The sequence below is a fragment of the Somniosus microcephalus genome, chromosome 5, assembly GCF_052327205.1.
Source record: "Somniosus microcephalus isolate GS21.2 chromosome 5, FLI_Smic_1.0, whole genome shotgun sequence".
Lineage (NCBI taxonomy): Eukaryota > Metazoa > Chordata > Chondrichthyes > Squaliformes > Somniosidae > Somniosus > Somniosus microcephalus.
Genome location: NC_140991.1, coordinates 93,524,373 through 93,543,191, shown reverse-complemented (window position 1 = coordinate 93,543,191; position 18,819 = coordinate 93,524,373). Strand labels below are relative to the sequence as shown.

Here is an 18,819-nt window from a genome sequence, read left to right as displayed (position 1 = left end):
CTTCAGAGGCTCTTCCCCCCGTCAGCGCTCTCTCTCTTCCCCTCCCCGTCGCTCTCCTCTTCGTACGTCGCTCCTCTCCTCTCCCCCCAGTCGCTCCTCCTCTCTCCCCCGTGCTTACTCTCTCCTCCTCCTTCCCCCCCCAGTCGCTCTCTCTCTTCACCCCCCAGTCGCTCTCTCTCTTCCCCCCCCAGTCGCTCTCTCTCTTCCCCCCCCAGTCGCTCTCTCTCTTCCCCCCCAGTCGCTCTCTCTCTTCCCCCCCAGTCGCTCTCTCTCTTCCCCCCCAGTCGCTCTCTCTCTTCCCCCCCAGTCGCTCTCTCTCTTCCCCCCCAGTCGCTCTCTCTCTCTTCCCCCCAGTCGCTCTCTCTCTTCCCCCCCAGTCGCTCTCTCTCTTCCCCCCCAGTCGCTCTCTCTCTTCCCCCCCAGTCGCTCTCTCTCTTCCCCCCAGTCGCTCTCTCTCTTCCCCCCAGTCGCTCTCTCTCTCTTCCCCCCAGTCGCTCTCTCTCTTCCCCCCCAGTCGCTCTCTCTCTTCCCCCCCAGTCACTCTCTCTCTCTCTTCCAACAACAACATGCCCTTGAAAAAGCCTCGGCACCGCCGGGCACTCCAGCTCGTATATATATATAAAATAGAATCACATGCACGACTGACCATGAAGTTTCTTTTTGCACTAGCATTTCTGAACACAGAGACTTATGCTGGGGTGCTGTTCCACAGGTGGGTTATATACTTTTGTAGGCTGTTTTATCACATGCACTTCACCGATGAAAATCAGCAGCCTATGGGAACATGGGACCACTACAGCCAAGCTTTGTCCTATCCACTTCGAGGTCTGTATACACACACGCATTTGTAGCAAAGATCTTCGGACAGTGATCACGAGTGGGAACCCTAGCTGACTTTCCTTTTGTTAGTATAGGAAGAGGTCAGAGGAACTAAGACCAATTAGAATATTGATAGATACCTTCTTGGATTTAGAAATCCAGTTGCAATACTGTATTTATCTGCTAACCTATTTATAGCAAAACTAAACGCTTTGCTTTTTTCTTTAATTTTATTTTTACCTTTATGTAACTTTTTTGTTGTATCTGTTTCTATTTTCAACTTGGTCTGGCAATTCCCCCCCCTCCTCCTTGCTGAGAAGGCAGGTGTACATCTTTCTGCAAGACTGCTTTCAGTGTTCCTGTAGTTTGCATCTGATGATGGCACAACCCAACATACCCTGATGGGAATTGTAGGCACAAACCCATTGCATGTCATTCCATATTTTAGTGTATTCGTCTGAAATGTTCCACAGACTCAAAATGCTGTGCTACTCTTTGTGTGTGTGTGTCTAAATCATATTTAAAATCTTGTGGCCTAGAAATTGGCCTCCTTTGCGCCTTCCATTAGCGCGTCCGAGGGGCGATAATGGGGCGCTAACGGCTTACCAATCGCGTGCGGCGAAATTACAAACGCCCGCGAGCTTGCATGGCGGGTTAGCGCTGGCGCTAAAACTTACCGCCTCGATCTCCTGCTCCCGGGAGATCGTGACGTCATCCGGTACGCAGCACCCTGTCATCGCCCCGGATCTTAAATCCGCTTCCGCCCTCTGCAGCATCGCCGGGCGTCAACAACGGCAGCTGCAGGAGGTGTTGTCACCGCGGATGGCCGCTTGGGGAGCGCTAATTAAAGGCAGTGGTGGTCAGATCAGCCAAAATGTTGTTATCACCCCAGTGTGCTGTTTAAAAAAAAAAAAAAATTCCATCCCGCGATTGATCAGCCCTGCACTCTCTGAGTGCTTGGAGCTGCTCTTCGCGGATCGCAGGTGCCATCGCCAACCATTCCCAGCCTTACCTTGAAATTACCTCAGCATTGGCCCTTCATTTTAAGGGAGGGAAGGAGCCTGTGAATCCAGCAGCGCTGCACGTGACATTGTGCAGTGCTCTGTCGCTACCGTCCCTCTTGCTCCGTTTAGTGCTCCAAGGGAAGTGGGCAGTCACTCTACCCTCACCTCTGGAATTCAGCTCCTTTGTCCATGTTTGTTCCAAGGCTGTAATGAGGTCTGGAGCCAAATGGTCCTGGTGGAATCCAAACTGAGCATCCGTGAGCAGGTTATTGGTGAGTAAGTGCCGCTTGATAGCACTGTCGACGACACCTTCCATCACTTTGCTGATGATTAAGAGTAGACTGATGGGGCAGTAATTGGCCGGATTGGATTTGTTCTGCTTCTTGTGGACAGGACATACCGGAGCAGTTTTCCACATTGTCGGATAGATGCCAGTGTTGTAGCTGTACTGGAACGGCTTTGCTAGAGGCGTGGCTAATTCTGGAGCACAAGTCTTCAGCATAAAGCCTGGATGTTATCAGGGCCCATAGCCTTTGCTGTATCCAGTGCGCTCAGCCCTTTCCTGATATCATGTGGAGTGAATCGAATTGGCTGAAGACTGGCTTCTGTGATGGTGGGGACCTCAGGAGGAGGCCGATATAGATCATCCACTCAGCACTTCTGGCTGAAGATGGTTGCAAACGCTTCAGCCTTGTCTTTTGCACTCACGTGCTGGGCTCCACCATCATTGAGGATGGGGATATTCCTGGAGCCTCCTCCTCCCGTTAGTTGTTTAATGGTCCACCACCATTCACGACTGGATGTGGCAGGACTGCAGAGCTTTGATCTGATCCGTTGATTGTGAGATTGCTTAGCTCTGTCTATAGCATGCTGCTTCCACTGTTTAGCATGCATGTAGTCCTGTGTTACATCTTTCCCAGGTTGGCACCCCATTTTTAGGTACACCTGGTGCTGCTCCTGACATGCTCTTCTGCATTCCTCATTGAACCAGCATTGGTCCCCTGGCTTGATAGTAATGGTAGAGTGAGGGATATGCTAGGCCGTGAGGTTACAGATTATGGTGGAATACAATTCTGCTGCTGCTGATGGCCCACAGCATGGATGCCCAGTTCTGAGCTGCTAGATCTGTTCTGAATCTATCCCATTTAGCATGGTGGTAGTGCCACACAACACAATGGAGGGTGTCCTCAGTATGAAGATGAGATTTTGTCTCCACAAGGACTATGCGGTTGTCACTGCTACCAATGCTGCCATGGACAGATGCATCTGCGACAGGTAAATTGGTGAGGATGAGGTCAAATAGGCTTTTCCCTCATGTTGGTTCTCTCACCACCTGCCGCAGTCCTAGTCTGGCAGCTATGTCCTTCAGGACTCGGCCAGCTCGGTCAGTAGTGGTGCTACCGAGCCACTCTTGGTGCTGGACACTGAAGTCCCCCACCCAGAGTATAATCTGTGCACTTGCTCCCCTCAGTGCTTCTTCCAGTGCTATTCAACATGGAGGAGTACTGATTCATCAGCTGAGGGAGGGGGGGTAGGTGGTAATCAGCAGGAGGTTACCTTGCCCATGCTTGCCCTGAAGCCATGAGACTTCATGGGGTCCGGTGTCAATGTTGAGGACTCCCAGGGCCACTCCCTTCCGACTGTATACCACTGTGCCACCACCTCTGGTGGGTCTGTACTGCCGATGGGACAGGACATAGCCAGGGACGGTGATGGAGGAATCCGGGACATTGGCTGAAAGGTATGATTCTGTGAGTATGAGTATGTCAGACTGTTGCTTGACTAGACTGTTATATAGCTCTCCCAATTTTGGCACAAGTCCCCAGATGTTGGTGAGGAGGACTTTGCAGGGTCAATTGGGCTGGGTGTGCCGTGTCCGAAGCCAGTGCCGAGGTCGATATCGGGTGGTCCGTCCAGTTTTATTCTTTTTATTGTTTTGTGTACAACCGAGTGGCAGTTAAGAGTCAACCACATTGCTGTGGGTCTGGAGTCACATATAGGCCAGACCAGGTAAGGACGTCAGATTTCCCTTCCCCATTAGTGAACCAGATGGGATTTTACAACAATTCGATAGATTCATGGTCACCATTACTGATACTAGCTTTTTATTCCAGATTTATTTAATTAGCTGAATTTAAATTCCCCAGCTGCCATGGTGGGATTTGAACTCATGTCTCTGGATCATTAGTCGAGGCCTCTGGATTACTAGAGCTAACCACTACGCTACCGTTCCTGGTGTATTATTTAATATATTATGTATGTGTGCGTGTGTCATACTTATTTCCTGTGTCACAATTTTTTCATGGCTGGGGTATTACTCTCAACTGTAAGGCTACCATTAAAATTGCCTTTCAATTCTCCCAATGTTCGGTGGAATACTGTTGTACCTTCATGCTCTGTCTCCCAGGTCTGTTGCTGTAGGTGGCACTGCAGTAAGGTTTAAGTTTTATTTCAATTATTTGTATTTATTTTTTCTTCTGCTTCAGACCATCAGGTGATTGTTATCTATAATTTCTTTATATTTATTTTACTTTTATTAGCTGCCACCACCTCTGCCTTCCTCCTAAGGACCAGTGGAGGAATGGCAGCCAATGGTGGAGCGAAGGCTGTGGGGGATGCACAAGAGACCAGAGTTGGAGGAATGCAGAGTCTTGGGGGGGGTTGTAGAGTTAAAGAAGGCTACCAAGATGGGGAGGGCAAGGCCATAAAGGGATTTAAATACAAGGATGAGAATTTGAAATTTTGGGACTGGGCATGAGGAGAGATGATGGGCTGGAGTTTACTCACCTAGACGCATTGTGGGGTGGGACTGCAGCCTTCCGGGTTCTAGTCCCACCCCCAGCGACTTCTGACACACAGATGCTATTTTCCCCTGATTGGCCTGCAGGCTTGCCGGCCAATTAAGGGAAAACCGGTGTCAGTTGATGACGCTTCATCTGCCAGTTTTCTTAAAGGCACATGAACCGTAAATTTTTTACAGATGATTCGACAGTGTTTGACAGCATTGAGGTGCTGTCAAACACTGACAATCACTGTACAAAGGTGAGTCCTTGCACCCGGGCTCTCCAGTGACTCTCTCCTTAGGATGAAACAGATGGCAGCTGCAGGTGAGGGTACAGAAGCGATCTGTCACTTCTCCCATTGAGGTGAGGCCACACAAAGCTTGTCACCTACAGAAAAATCTAAACACATTAAAAATGACTTTCCTAACATTTCCTTACCTCTGATACTCACCAGTGTCCCATTGCATCCTTCACACCACTTCTGCAGCTGTCATCTATACACCAACATAACAACAGACCCACAGCACGTCTCACTTACCCTGGCGGGGTTCCCTGACATTGGGAAGCCCGCAGCAGAAGTCTAAAAATTGGAAAAAGCCTCTTAACTGCCTGTTAACTACCTGTTAACAGGCAGTTAAGTGGCTATAATCCTCTTCCCGCCACTAAGAGTCGGGTCCCTGCGCAAATTAGGGACCCGACTCCTGGGAAGATTGGTTGGAGGTGGGTTGGGAGTGGGTTCGGGACCCACTCCCATTCTTTTCGACTTTCCCAGCAGTCCCACCTTCAAACCCGCCTCCTCAGGGCTGGTAAAATCCAGCCCGATGAATGAGCGGGACATGTTGCAAGTTATGATACAGGCGGCACAGATTTGGATGAGCTGAAGTTTATGGAGGGTGGAAGAATGGAGGACAGCCAGGAAAGCCTCAGAATAGTTAAGTCTGGAGGTGAAAAAGACACGGATGGGGGTTTCAGCTACAGATGGGCTGAGGCAGGGGTGGAGACGGGTGAGCAGCCCCACTGCCCCCCCACCCCCGGATCTGCTAAATTATCTTTAATTGTTTTCCAGCACTGAACTAGGTAACTGACAATTTTGTTTTGAAAGCACTCGTTGTATTTATAATGTATTTACTTGACATTATAAGCACAATGAGTGCTTTTAAAACTAAACTGATGGTTTTGCTGCTCTGTGCTGGGAAACTGGCCCAGATTAGGCAGCAGGCCTGGGGGACAGCAGGTATTGCAGCTACAAAAAGCTATGTGATGGGAGTGAGAGTGAGGAGAAAATGGTAAACAATGAATGGGTGAAAAAGGGGAGCATAGAAGAGCAGAAGGCGGGAAGGTTAAGGGATGGGAATGACAGGGGAAACAGTAGAGGGTACATGTAAAGGAGAAGGGAAAGAGTTTGAAGGAGGTGATGAGAGCTAAATGAGGAGGGAAGAGGAGATGTTTGCAAATCAGCAACATATCGTAATTCAGTAGGTAGGTGCCTTACTAATCAGCAAGTAGGCAGCACAAATAGAAATCACCAATCATGGATTTCAGAACAAAAATGGGTGCTCATTAAAAGTTGCATAGCAAAGATTGATAGTCAGCAACAGCTACCAGTTTAAAAAAGGGGACCAATCCAATCTGAAAATATTTTTTGAAAATCCTTTTATCTGCCAGCTTCTTTCAGTAATGAGGCTGTACAGACCAAAAAATACACGATAAACACACAAGAAGTACATATTCTACAACAGCGCATAGAAACTTGCCAAAGAATTATCTTTTGTGTCTTTATTAATGTTTTTCATTGGAGGCCTGTTTGTGTCTGAGAAGCTTGTACCTATATTGAGGGCTCTGTGCTGTCTTACAATTCCTTTTCCTGGGCTCCAGTCTTAGCTTTCAGCTGTGATCTATGGCATATGTGGCAGGTAACCGTGTGGTTTGTACTGTATTTTGTTACCGGCCTTTTTCTAAAAAGTTCTTTTAATTTCACTGCAGTTATTCTGGATTTGGTTTTGGAGCTTTGGATTGCTCCTGCATGTCACCCATAATTAGTTTTTTATTTGTGAGTTCCTTTAAAATACATCCTTGAAAATTTTTACTTTTTTTTTAAATGTCATCTTTGCTGGCATCTTTATTTAATCCTGATTTTTTTTCCTGCAGTGCTGAATTGCTTATGCATGACTGCTATCACATAGTCTGCACATACATTATTGTCCTCTGGGGACACTTTTTACTTTCTCAATTGATGAGCGGAACCTTAACAATATTAAAATGTTTCTCTATGTAGCCTGTGAGATAGTGCAGGTTGAAAGAGCCAAGAGGTGATGATTGAGGTTGAAGTAATTGGGGGATGGGAATGCGGAAATTGAAGAACTGGGGACAGGTAAGAATGTTTAGGAGGGAACAGGGAGCAGAGATTGGTGAAGAAGGGGTAGGTGAAGGAGGAGTGTGAAAATGTATCTTTTTGGTAGAGATAATGGGCCGTAATTTGCAGCCCCTACGGGCATGTATGAGATGTGTACGTGCCCGTAAGGGCCGCACAAGTTCCGGGTTTAGGCATGCATTGTGCATGTGCTAAAACCCGGAACTTGTGATCTGTCAAGATCATCCACATCCCGGGGAAAAGGGCATCCGCGGGCGAAGAGTTCTGCCCAGCGAATGCCCGTGAAATTCTTACGCCTGGTAAAAGCGTAAGACCTGCTTTTACCAGCGTAAGTGTTTTAAAAAACAGAAAAATAAAATTTTATCAATAATTTATACATTTAAAAACTTATTAAATAAGGTAAGTTTATTTTTAGCCCCTTTAAATCATGTACATTTATTTTTCAAAAAATTCAATTTTTGTTTTAAATGCCATTTTAATTAATTTTCAATATGTGATTTTTTTTTAATTTATTTGATGTCTAGGTGTATTTTTTGGGGGTATTTCCATTCATACTTATGGGGTTTCAGTACATACGGAATCCCCATAAGCATGAATGGGGATTCCCTTCAGTCATTCGTTGGTCCGGCCCACGTGATCCCAGGGGTGCTGGCGAACCGTCTGCGCCCCTGGGATACTTGGGCCTCTTCCAGCGGGTACCCAGGGAGCGGAGTCTCTGTGGATCCCGAGGCCCCAGGTACATGGGCATTTTATTTATGGATCGGAGGCATTTCCCCACAGGAAGCCTCCGACCGCAAATTCAGGGCCAATGTTTATATTTTATATATATATCTATATCTTTAAAACTATTATAAATTATAAATATATTTATTTATATAAATTATTCAATACGTTCAGTTTATTTCTATTTAAAAAATCTGACTAAGAATAATTAAGTTTGAATTGACTTAGTAAGGCATAGCAATTACACCCTGTGACCTTATAAGGGACACAAACATGAAGTTGCACACTTCTGCACTTTAATGTTAGAATTACGTGTAGCATGATATAACACACCTGTCCTTATTATAACTGCATATCCCCCGACTTACTGTGAGCAGGATTACAGAAGATTGGCTAGTTTTTAAAAATTATGTATAAATTCTACTTCAGCTGCTGCAAACAGTTTAGTAATACAGCTCTTTTTAGCAAAATGTGTTGTCAGTTTCATGTCAGACATGCTTAACCCTGTACAGCCTGGGATCAAACCTGGTTCAGTGCCACAACACACAGTACATTTATCAAGTGTGTGATTAGCGATACCTGGATCCATTTAGTTTTAATAACAATTATTTCAATTGAATTTACTATTGTATAAGGCTCTATTGTTTAATATTGTTTGATGTTTGTGTCCTGTTGAAACCTGTAATGGTTCCCAATTTATTTCCTTCCCATTCTTGCTGTAACCTCGCCTTTGATCGTATTTCCCCAGAGTCATAGAGTCATAACGGCACAGAAGGAGGCTATTCGGCTCATCGAGTCCGTGCCGGCTCTCTGTAGAGCAATCCAGTCAGTCCCATTCCCCCGCTCTATTCCCGTAGCCCTGCAAGTTTATTTCTCTCAATTGCCTATCCAGTCTCCCCTTGAAAACATTGAGTGTCTCCGCTTCCATCGGCAGCGAATTCCAGGTCATCACCACTCGCTGCATAAGAAAGTTTTCCTCACATCCCCCCTGTATCTCTTGCCCAAAACCTTAAATCTGTGTCCCCTAGTCCTTGTGCCATCAACTAGTGGGAACAGCCTTTCCCCGTCTAGCCTATCCAAACCCGTCATAATCTTGTACACCTCTATCAAATCACCCCTCAACCTCCTTTGCTCTAATGAAAACAAATCCAGCTTCTCCAACCTGTCCTTGTAGCTAAGATCTCCCATCCCCGGAACCATTCTGGTAAATCTCCTCTGCACCCTCTCAAGGGCCTTCACATCCTTCCTAAAGTGTGGTGACCAGAACTGGATGCAATACTCCAGTTGTGGCCTAACCAGCGCTTTACAAAGGTTCAGTATAACTACTCTACTTATGTCCTCTATTTATGAAACCAATTCTCATTCATGAATGCACCCCAAAAGTTTGAAGGACATATTCCTTCCATTTTATGCATATTTTCCTTTCTGGACTCATGATGTGTGTTTAATTACATTTACAGCTTTTGAGAAAATGTATTTTACAAATGGGTAACCCTGTGGTGGAAGGACCATTAGGAAGTCCACCTTTTGAGAAACCCAGCATTGAACAGGTAAAGAGAGTGAAGTTATTTGCAAACTGCAATCTGTAGAGAGAGCTTTAGCCTTGGGCATTGTAAGGACAGTTTGGTTCTAAAACAGTATGCCCAAAAATAAAAATTGGGGCATGGGAGAAACTGTTCCTCCTGAGATTTAGTTCAGGAAAATGTAACCTAAAAGCCCATTGGATGATTCTTTTTGAACTTTCTGTGCTTCCTTAAATGTGTTACTCTTTTTTCTTCAAATGCTACCATTTGTGCCTAAATTCCTCATTCATGTCTTACTCCTCTTTGTATGACAGCACAAATGCTATCTGAAACAATGTTGCATAAACAACCCAACATTCTTGTTGGAGGCAGTAAAAGCCTCCTGGAACACGAATTTCATTACCTGGCTCAGACTGAAAGTGCTGCACGGCTGACAAGGGGGAGAGTTTTCAGGCGTAGCTGTCACTGGGCTGACCTCTCCGCTTGCCCGTACAGCCCATGATAAGTAATGCTCAAGTCATGATCACTGCTTTGGAGCAAATGGGAGAATCTCGGGCATGCACAGCGCCAAATCTGCCCAATGGAAACTTGCTCAATTACTAAACCACTTGAAGCGATTCAGTTATACAGTTTTAATTTAAAAAAATTAGGAAACATGTTTATGCCTTCTCATGTTTTTGGTTGGGATTGGAAGCTGTAGGGGTAGGTGTAGGTTGAAATGATAAAATACTCCAGGAAACACAGTGGTTCATGTGTTGCTGAGGCCAGCAGAGCATGTTGGGAGGGGAATGATGTTTGAAGGGCAGCAAATCAGAGTTGAATAATGGAGATGGAATGCAAAAATACTCTAGAACATCGACCAGGAGTAGGCTATTCATCCCCTTGAGCCTGTTCCACCATTCAGTTAGATAATGGATGATTTGTACCTCAATTCTATTTACTCGCCATTGTTCCATATCGCTTGATACCCTTACCTAGCATAAAATCTATCGCTCTCTGTCTTTTGTGGAGAGAGTTCCAGATTTCCACTGCCATTTATGTAAAAAAGTGTTTCCTGATTTCAATCCAGAATAGCCTAGCTCTAATTTTAAAATTATGCCCCTTGTTCACGATTCCCTCACCAGAGGAAATAATTTCTCTGTATCTACCCTATCAAATCCCTTTATCATTTTAAAGACCTTGATAAGATCACCCCTCAACCTTCTAAACTCAAGGGAATACAAACTAAGTTTATGCAATCTGTCCTCGTAACTTAACCCTTTAACTTGATATTATTCTGGTGTATCTCCCCTATGCCACCATGTTAGTGACCTTCTCAAAAAATTCAGTTAGATTAGTCAGACATGACTTACCCTTCACAAATCCATGCTGACTCTCTTTGATCAGCTCATACTAGTCCAGGTGCTTATTCACTCTGATTACATTTGGGAATCAGGGAGCACTTTTGTAGAGCTATACCTCAGGAGATTAAATAGGTGAAGAAGAATTCATAATAGGGTAGACTATAAAACATAAGTGGCCCAATAATGTACACGTTACCCGTTTTATAAATGTGGGGCCATGGTATTTATCTCCGATGAGATTACTGCCTGAGCAGAACTACTTACCCATGAAACATGTTAAGTTTCTTTTTAAATTAAATTAAATTAAGCCTTTTCTCTCACCTCCTTGTCCCTTTTGGCCAGGGAATGGCACATGAGGCAGAGACTTGAATATAAAAATTTGTACAGGAAATACATTTTAATAATGTAGACATGGTGATAGATGCAGATTCTAGAGTTTTGCTTGGTTTTATTTGGGACCAGGAATTATTTATTGCAGAGCTTTCCCTCGAGGCTTGTAATTATACTGTAGGATGCCAGCATATAAGCATCAGAGTATTGGTCTGAGTATTTCTCTGCTATTTTAGCAGAGACATTAACCTATTTATTTTAAGCTGGTTAATGCCACGGCTAAAATAGTAAAGAGATGAATTTCAGATGAATATGTTAACATTTGTACGTTCATATTCCACAAGATCAAATAGATAGTTAGATTCCACGTGGTTTGGGGAAATACTGGGCTTTCCACATTGCTTGCTTTCTCCTTTCTGAATATCAAGTAGTGCAGCTTTCTTTTATTGTCCTTCTTTGAGATCAGTTCCAGCCGACAGGAATTATGCTGTTCTCTAATGTGATTTTATGAACGGGCTTGAAATTGACAAGTAGACTACAAACACTCTACCTTTACTGACATGGGAGGGAAAGCAGTGAGTGAGGAGGACATAAAAAACCTGCAAAAGGACATAGACAGGCTAAGTGAGTGGGCAGAGATTTGGCAGATGCAATATAATGTTGGAAAGTGTGAGGTTATGCACTTTGGCAGAAAAAATCAAAGAGCAAGTTATTATCTAAATGGAGAGAAACTGCAAAGTGCTACAGTACAAAGGGATCTGGGGGTCCTGGTGCATGAAACACAAAAAGTTAGTATGCAGGTGCAGCAGGTGATCAGGAAGGCCAATGGAATCTTGGCTTTTATTGCAAGGGGGATGGAGTATAAAAACAGGGAAGTCTTGCTTCAGTTATACTGGGTATTGGTGAGGCCACACCTGGAATACTGCGTGCAGTTTTGGTTTCCATATTTAAGAAAAGATATACTTGCTCTCGAGGCGGTTCAGAGAAGGTTCACTCGGTTGATTCCAGAGATGAGGGGGTTGACGTATGAGGAAAGGTTGAGTAGGTTGGGACTCTACTCATTGGAGTTCAGAAGAATGAGAGGCGATCTTATCGAAACATATAAGATTGTGAGGGGGCTTGATCGGGTGGATGCGGTGAGGATGTTTCCACTGATGGGTGAGATTAGAACTAGGGGGCATAATCTTAGAATAAGGGGCTGCCCTTTCAAAACTGAGATGAGGAGAAACTTCTTCACTCAGAGGGTAGTAAATCTATGGAATTTGCTACCCCAGAGAGCTGTGGAAGCTGCAACATTAAATAAATTTAAAATGGAGATAGACATTTTCCTAGCAGATAAGGGAATTAGGGGTTACAGGGAGAGGGCAGGGAAGTGGACGTGAGTCTAGATTCAGATCAGCCATGATCCTATTGAATGGCGGAGCAGGCTCGAGGGGCCATATGGCCTACTCCTGCTCCTATTTCTTATGTTCTTATGTTCTTATGTTTTTGCTTGCTACATGGGTGTATGAGTTTTTTTTAACATGCTATTTACATTTGCTCTTTTTTATTTAGGGAGTTACTAATTTTGTACAGTACAAGTTTAGTCACCTTCCACCAAAGGAAAGGCAAACTATTTGTGAACTGTCCAAAATGTTTTTGAATCGAATCAACTACTGGCAGCTGGAAACTCCCTCACAACGAAGGCTTCGGTCACCAAATGATGATGGTGCTGGATACAAGGTTAATTATACAAGGTATTAGACAGATCATACACAAAATGGGAAGCCCCTGAATGTTGTGAGACTTGATGTAGGCCATGTTCCAGCTTTTAATTCTTTAAAAACTCTCGTGGCTTTTTTTCGTTGCAATTGTTCCTTGGTTACAACACAGTGACATATATTTAGGGTCTACATTATATCATCTACATGGTATACTGTGGTAGTGAGTGAGATTTACTGAGTGGGATGGGTTGTCGATGACCCTGGAGATTGTAGCTGAAGTCAAAGGTTATGAAAGGACATGGGGGGCTGAATATGTCTCCTTACAAATCCTACTTTAACCCAGTCATCCGAGACTGGGATTTCCATAATTTTGATGCTGTGTAGGAAGTGAAACAAATTGGGAATGCAGTGGTGTTAGAATTTATTGCTGTGGCTGCTTGGTGATCCCAAAGCTTTTTAATAAGTAAAGGCTGGGACATGGCCTATGCCAAGTTTTATATACATGAACAGGTGACTATGGGACTGAGCACCAGAGATGCCAAACTTTAATTCACCTGCTCTTTGAAGATGCCATTGACTGGCTGCAGATGTGATAATTCTTCATGGGCTGTGTGTGGATTCCATGAAGTTTCCTGGTTCAACAGAAGTAGAAAAAAATGGGTATCTGCCTTGTCACACTACCTGAACACAACTAGGCAAGACCCACTATCACATTATTTATTGATGTTTGCTATGTTGGTTACTATACAGCAGCACATTAAAGATGAACTTAATGTTCTGATGGTCCAACTAAACTAAAATGGGCAACAGTTGTGCCCTTACAAAAAAACAAATTAAGTGACTGCTGAACCACTCAAAATATGCATTTCTTGATTTAAACATCAATCTTCAGTTAAGAGTAACAATGTTAGGTAAGAATATATTTTGGTGATTTATTTCCTTGTTTTTTTCTTTCAGCAATGCTTAGATCCCTGGTCACCACTCCCTATTCTCAGTTGGCTTCCAATTCCTGACACTTTCCTGGTTGGTTCCTGCTCCCTCGGCCCATTCTTGCCTAATATCTGTTCCCTGGACTTGTTCTCATCTGGAACCTGTTCTCCAGGCTTATCTTCAACTCTAATCTGCTGACTGGTTCTCCATTACCGCCATCCTTTAAAACTTAAGGATGAACATTTTCCAAGGGTTGAAATTCCTTATTGGATCATTGACACCATATGAACATGCGGCACTGGATTACAATGTGATGGTCCATATGACCACAAAGGGCTACCACTCCTCCAATGTAAAGCTACTCATTGATCAGGAACACCACATCATGCAGGTCAATGCTTGCTTCCTAGGCAGCCATCATGATGCTTTCAGTCTAAAGTAGTCCTTTGTTCAAGGTGATGGCAGATTGCAAGGATGGCTCCTCAGAGACCAAAGTTATCCTCTTCAGCCTGGCTAATGACACCTCAGCATGAGCTACGGACCAAAGCAGAGTGCAGGTCCAACAAGGCCCATGCATGCTGCACTCCTTTTTTCTGGGCAGTGTGCCTTGGAGCACCAAACAGTGCAACCTTCCTTGTAGTTACCTCATGCAGCCACACCTCCACTTCACCATCTTTCAAACAGCATGTTCAGATCCTGTGCCATTACCATAGACTCTGTTTTGTTCCTCCAATTTATTTTGGCCTCCCCATTGTTGTATCCATAATTTGCTTTTTTTCCCCCTGCCAATGGCCACTTACCTTTAAATGACATTTCCTTTTACATAAGAACATAATAATTAGGAGCAGAAGTAGGCCATTTGGCCCTTTGAGCCTGCTCCGCCATTCAATAAGATCATGGCTGATCGTCTACCTCATCTCCACTTTCCTGCACTATCCCCATATCCCTTGATTCCCTTAATATTCCAAAATCTATTGATCTCTGTCTTGAATATACTCAACAACTGAGCCTCCACAGCCCTCTGGGGTAGAGAATTCCGAAGATTCACCACCCTCTGAGTGAAGAAATTTCTCCTTAGCTCAGTCCTAAATGGCCAACCCGTTATTCTGAGACTGTGACCCCTGGTTCTAGACTCCCCAGCCAGGGGAAACATCCTCCCTGCATGTACCCTGTCAAGCCCTGTAAGAATTTTGTATGTTTCAATGAGATCACCTCTCATTCTTCTAAACGCTAGGGAACATAGGCCTAGTCTACTCAATCTCTCCTCATAGGACAATCCCCCCACCCCAGGAACCAGTCTGGTGAACCTTTGTTGCACTCCCTCTATGGCAAGTATATCCTTCCTTAGGTAAGGAGACCAAAACTGTACACAATACTCCATATGTAGTCTCACCAGGGCCCTATATAATTGCAGTAAGACGTCCTTACTCTTATAGTCAAATCCTCTTGTAATAAAGGCCAACATGCCATTTGCTTTCCTAATTGCTTGCTGTACCTGCATTGTTAACTTTCAGTGATTCGTGTACAAGGACACCCAGGTTCCTCTGAACACCAACATTTACCAATCTCTCACCATTTAAAAAATACTCTGCTTTTCTATTTTTCCTACCAAAGTGGATAACTTCACATTTCTCTGCATTATATTCCAATTGCCATGTTCTTGTCCACTCACTTAGCCTGTCTATATCCCCTTGAAGCTTCTTGCATCCTCCTCACAACTTACATTCCCACCCAGCTTTGTATCATCAGCAAACTTGGATATATTACATTTGGTCCCCTCATCCAAATCATTGCTGTAGATTGTGAATAGCTGAGGCCCAAGCACTGATCCTTGTGGTACCCCACTAGTTACAGCCTGCCAACCTGAAAATGACTCGTTTATTCCTACTCTGTTTTCTGTCCGTTAACCAATCCTCAATCCATGCTAGTATATTACCCCCAATCCCATGAGCCCTAATTTTGTTTAATAACTTCTTGTGTGGCACCTTATTAAATGCCTTTGAAAATCCAAATACACCACATCCACTGGTTCCCCCATTTCTATTCTGCTAGTTACAACCTCAAAAAACTCTAACAGATTTGTCAAACATGATTTCCCTTTCATAAATCCGTGTTGACTCTGCTCAATCCTATTATTATTTTCTAAGTGTCCTGTTACCACGTCCTTAATTCTAGCATATTCCCTACTACTGATGTCAGGCTAACTGGTCTGTAGTTCCCCGTTTTCTCTCTCCTTCCTTTCTTAAATAGTGGGGTTACATTTGCTAACTTCCAATCCGCGGGAACTGTTCTAGAATCTATGGAATTTTGGAAAATAACAACCAATCAATGCATCCACTATCTCTAAAGCCACCTCTTTCAAAGCCCTAGGATGTAGACCATCAGGTCTAGGGGATTTATCAGCATTCAGTCCCATTAATTTCTCCAGTACTATTTTTTTACTAATACTAATTTCTTTCAGTTCCTCATTCTCCACTATTTTCAGGAAGTTTTTTGCGTCTTCTTTCGTGAAGACAGACACAAAGAGCTGGATTTTGCCATTGGGGCGGGCTGGGGGCCTGTCAGGTGGTTTTCGTGTCAGGAACCCGACTCCGATGTGAAGTGGGAAAAAATTGTGATCTTCCCCTAATTGGGCACTTGATTTCCAGCATGTGGAAACCCCTGGCCCAATGAGTCTTTGCATACAGAAATTCGCCTCCGATGACATCATCAATGCTGCTGGATTTAAGACCTGCAAGCAGCCTTCCTTCTTCTGGAGACTGGAAACTTTATGCCCCTTGTTGTGATCACTTCATTCAGCAACTATGTCCAGCAGTAGGCCAAAGTGTGCTCCACGGTTCGATGACGCCGCCCTGCAAGCTCTGGTGGAGGAAGCAAGATCAAATAAGGAGGTGCTCTTCCCTTCCTCAGGGAGGAAAAAGCCTCCCCAGCAGACTAAAGCTGTGTGGATGCAAGTGGTCCAGGAGGTCAACTCAATGTCTATGTGCTGCAGAACCTGGCTGCAGTGCAGGAAGAGGTTTCATGACCTTCTGCGCACAGGAAAAGTGAGTATGACTTTCCCATCACCCTCAATCTGATCCCCATCGCCTCTCCTCACCAGCACTCAGCTTTGCCAACCTCTACCTGTACATCCCACTTGACACTGACATCCCTGCACCCTTACCCATTCCCTCTCTCTGTATGTTCACATTCACTTAACTATTCGACTATGCAACCCTCACACTCCCTATCGCTGTGATGCTATGAAAACAACTTACAACACACAGGGAGGGCCCTTGGTCTTGCCACCTCACTCCATCTTTGTCCTTCTAAGCACCTATGCTATGGACTCTCTACACTCACTCCTTCATTCTCACTCAAACTCCACTTGTGTCCCTCATTGCAGGAAAAGAGAGCCCACAATAAGAGGGAAAGTGCGAGAACAGAAGGAGGGCCACCCTCAGTAGCCCAGCTCACCACCTCAGAGGAGGCGGCCCTGGAAATTACCGGTGTCGAGGAAGATTCGCAAGTCGGGGATGGACAAACGGGTGCATCACAGCAAGCTGGTAACAGAATAGTTTGGCATCTCTCTCATTGACATTGTATGAGTAACTGATAATGATTCTGATGCTCTAACAGATTGACTTATGGTCATCTGCACAATTCAATGTGCATGCAAACTTTACCTCACATCTCCAACTCTTTCCTTTACTCCCCCACAGGACCATTGACAGCCCCCGTCCCCACTCTCTAGGAGGAACAGCCTCAGCTTCAAGACTCCTCAGAGGAAGCTGCAACCTTTGAAGGCGTAGCGTCAGCAGAATTCAGCGCACCCAGCACCAGCACAGACACTCACACCTCGGTGGGAACTTCGTGAGATAGTGTAGTGTTGTCACCTGGTGTATCACAGATCATAAGTGAGCATCAACAGATGGTGGAGACAGGGACAGCAGTGGAGAGTCCTCGTCAGAGGGCGCAGGACTCTGCTAGCTCGTCTCAGCTGCATGTCGACCCTGTGCCTCCGGGTCCATCCAGAAGAGGAGCGGTGCTGGAACTCCAGGGACAGGTGCAGGAGTCTCTGGCAGGTTTTATCTCCAGGGTCACTGCGAGTGTGGAGCGAATGGAGGAGTCCATCGCGAACATGAGCAGAGCCTTTGTGGAGGCATTGGCGCATGAATGCATCACCGTGGAAAGGATGGCAGCCTCCGTGGGAAGGATGGCTACCGTAGAGGAGAGGATGGCCACGGCCATGGAGGAGCTTAGTCGCCAGGGTCATGAAAACATGGTCATTGTTCAGAATAGACTGACAACTCTTGAGGAGAGATGGTCAGCTCTTGAGCAAACAAACCAGACCTTCATGGAAGTCCTCTGGAGTAGGACTTCCAGCGCAGAAACAGGTCTTCGTGGCCCCCCTGAAGTGCAGCAAGGTGCTGTCCAGCCACTTGCTAGTTCTGAAGTGGGGCTGAACCATGAGAGGGATGTTGGCGGCAGACAACAAGGAAGTGGGGGCTCCTCTCCAAGCGCTTACACGACCATGCCATTGCAGAGCCCTCGGTCAGAGCCCCACCAGAGTCCCCACCCAACTGAGATCGGCGTCTCAACCCCTCCACAGCCGCAGGAGCAGCAGACTGTTGCCGAGCCCTCACAGGCTCGCAACCCCAGAGGTCACCCGCCAAAGGTGTCGAGGCAGGAGCAGCAAGAAAGTGAGCAAGGGGCCTCCACATCTGCTGAAGCCACAGGGGAAGCACCACGTAGGAGCACGCGTAAGAGGAAGATAATGCACAAGTAGTCACAAGGGTAGTCAATTGGGTGTAATGTGTTTATTTTTGAAATGCCATCAGTTGCTTGTTGTCATAAAAAATTCTGATGGCAAACTGTTGAAGTTGTGGCGTGTGTCATTTCGCTAATGGGACTTCCACATTGAGGGCTTAGGGCGACTTGCAATTGTCAGTATGGTGGTCAGAGTGATAGAAATCCGCAGGTTCTTGGCCATTGTCGATGGTCTGATAAGAAGGTGCGAGGCAAAAGTGTTTGATTATGCAGGCTAAGCAAATCTGGCCAACATGAGTGCGTCCCTTGCATCTAGGGCAGCAATGTGGTCACGCGCTAGTGCCTTCAGACCTGTGCAGCTTCAGGTGGGTGAGCAGCAGCTTGGCGTTCCTGTTGTTGCTGCTGCTGTTGGTGCTGCTGTTGTTCATGGTTCTGCTGCTGCCACGGCTGGTCTTCGTCCGAATCTGATGTCCAGGAGGAAAGGAAATAAATGGTTCCGATGCTTCTGGTATATGCCTCAGTTGAGGAAGCGCTCAGTCAA

General features: G+C 45.3%; 1 protein-coding gene across 3 annotated transcripts in view; it reads left to right on the top strand.

Moving 5' to 3' along the window:
* Positions 1-18,819, top strand: part of kat2b (K(lysine) acetyltransferase 2B) — a 76,711-nt gene that overhangs the window by 13,306 nt on the left and 44,586 nt on the right. For all 3 annotated transcript variants that reach the window (XM_085987999.1, XM_085987998.1, XM_085987997.1), the window contains exons 4-5: positions 9,161-9,250; positions 12,451-12,632. In XM_085987999.1, coding sequence (XP_085844125.1) covers positions 9,161-9,250; positions 12,451-12,632 — 272 coding nt within the window. The remainder of the gene's footprint in view (positions 1-9,160; positions 9,251-12,450; positions 12,633-18,819) is intronic.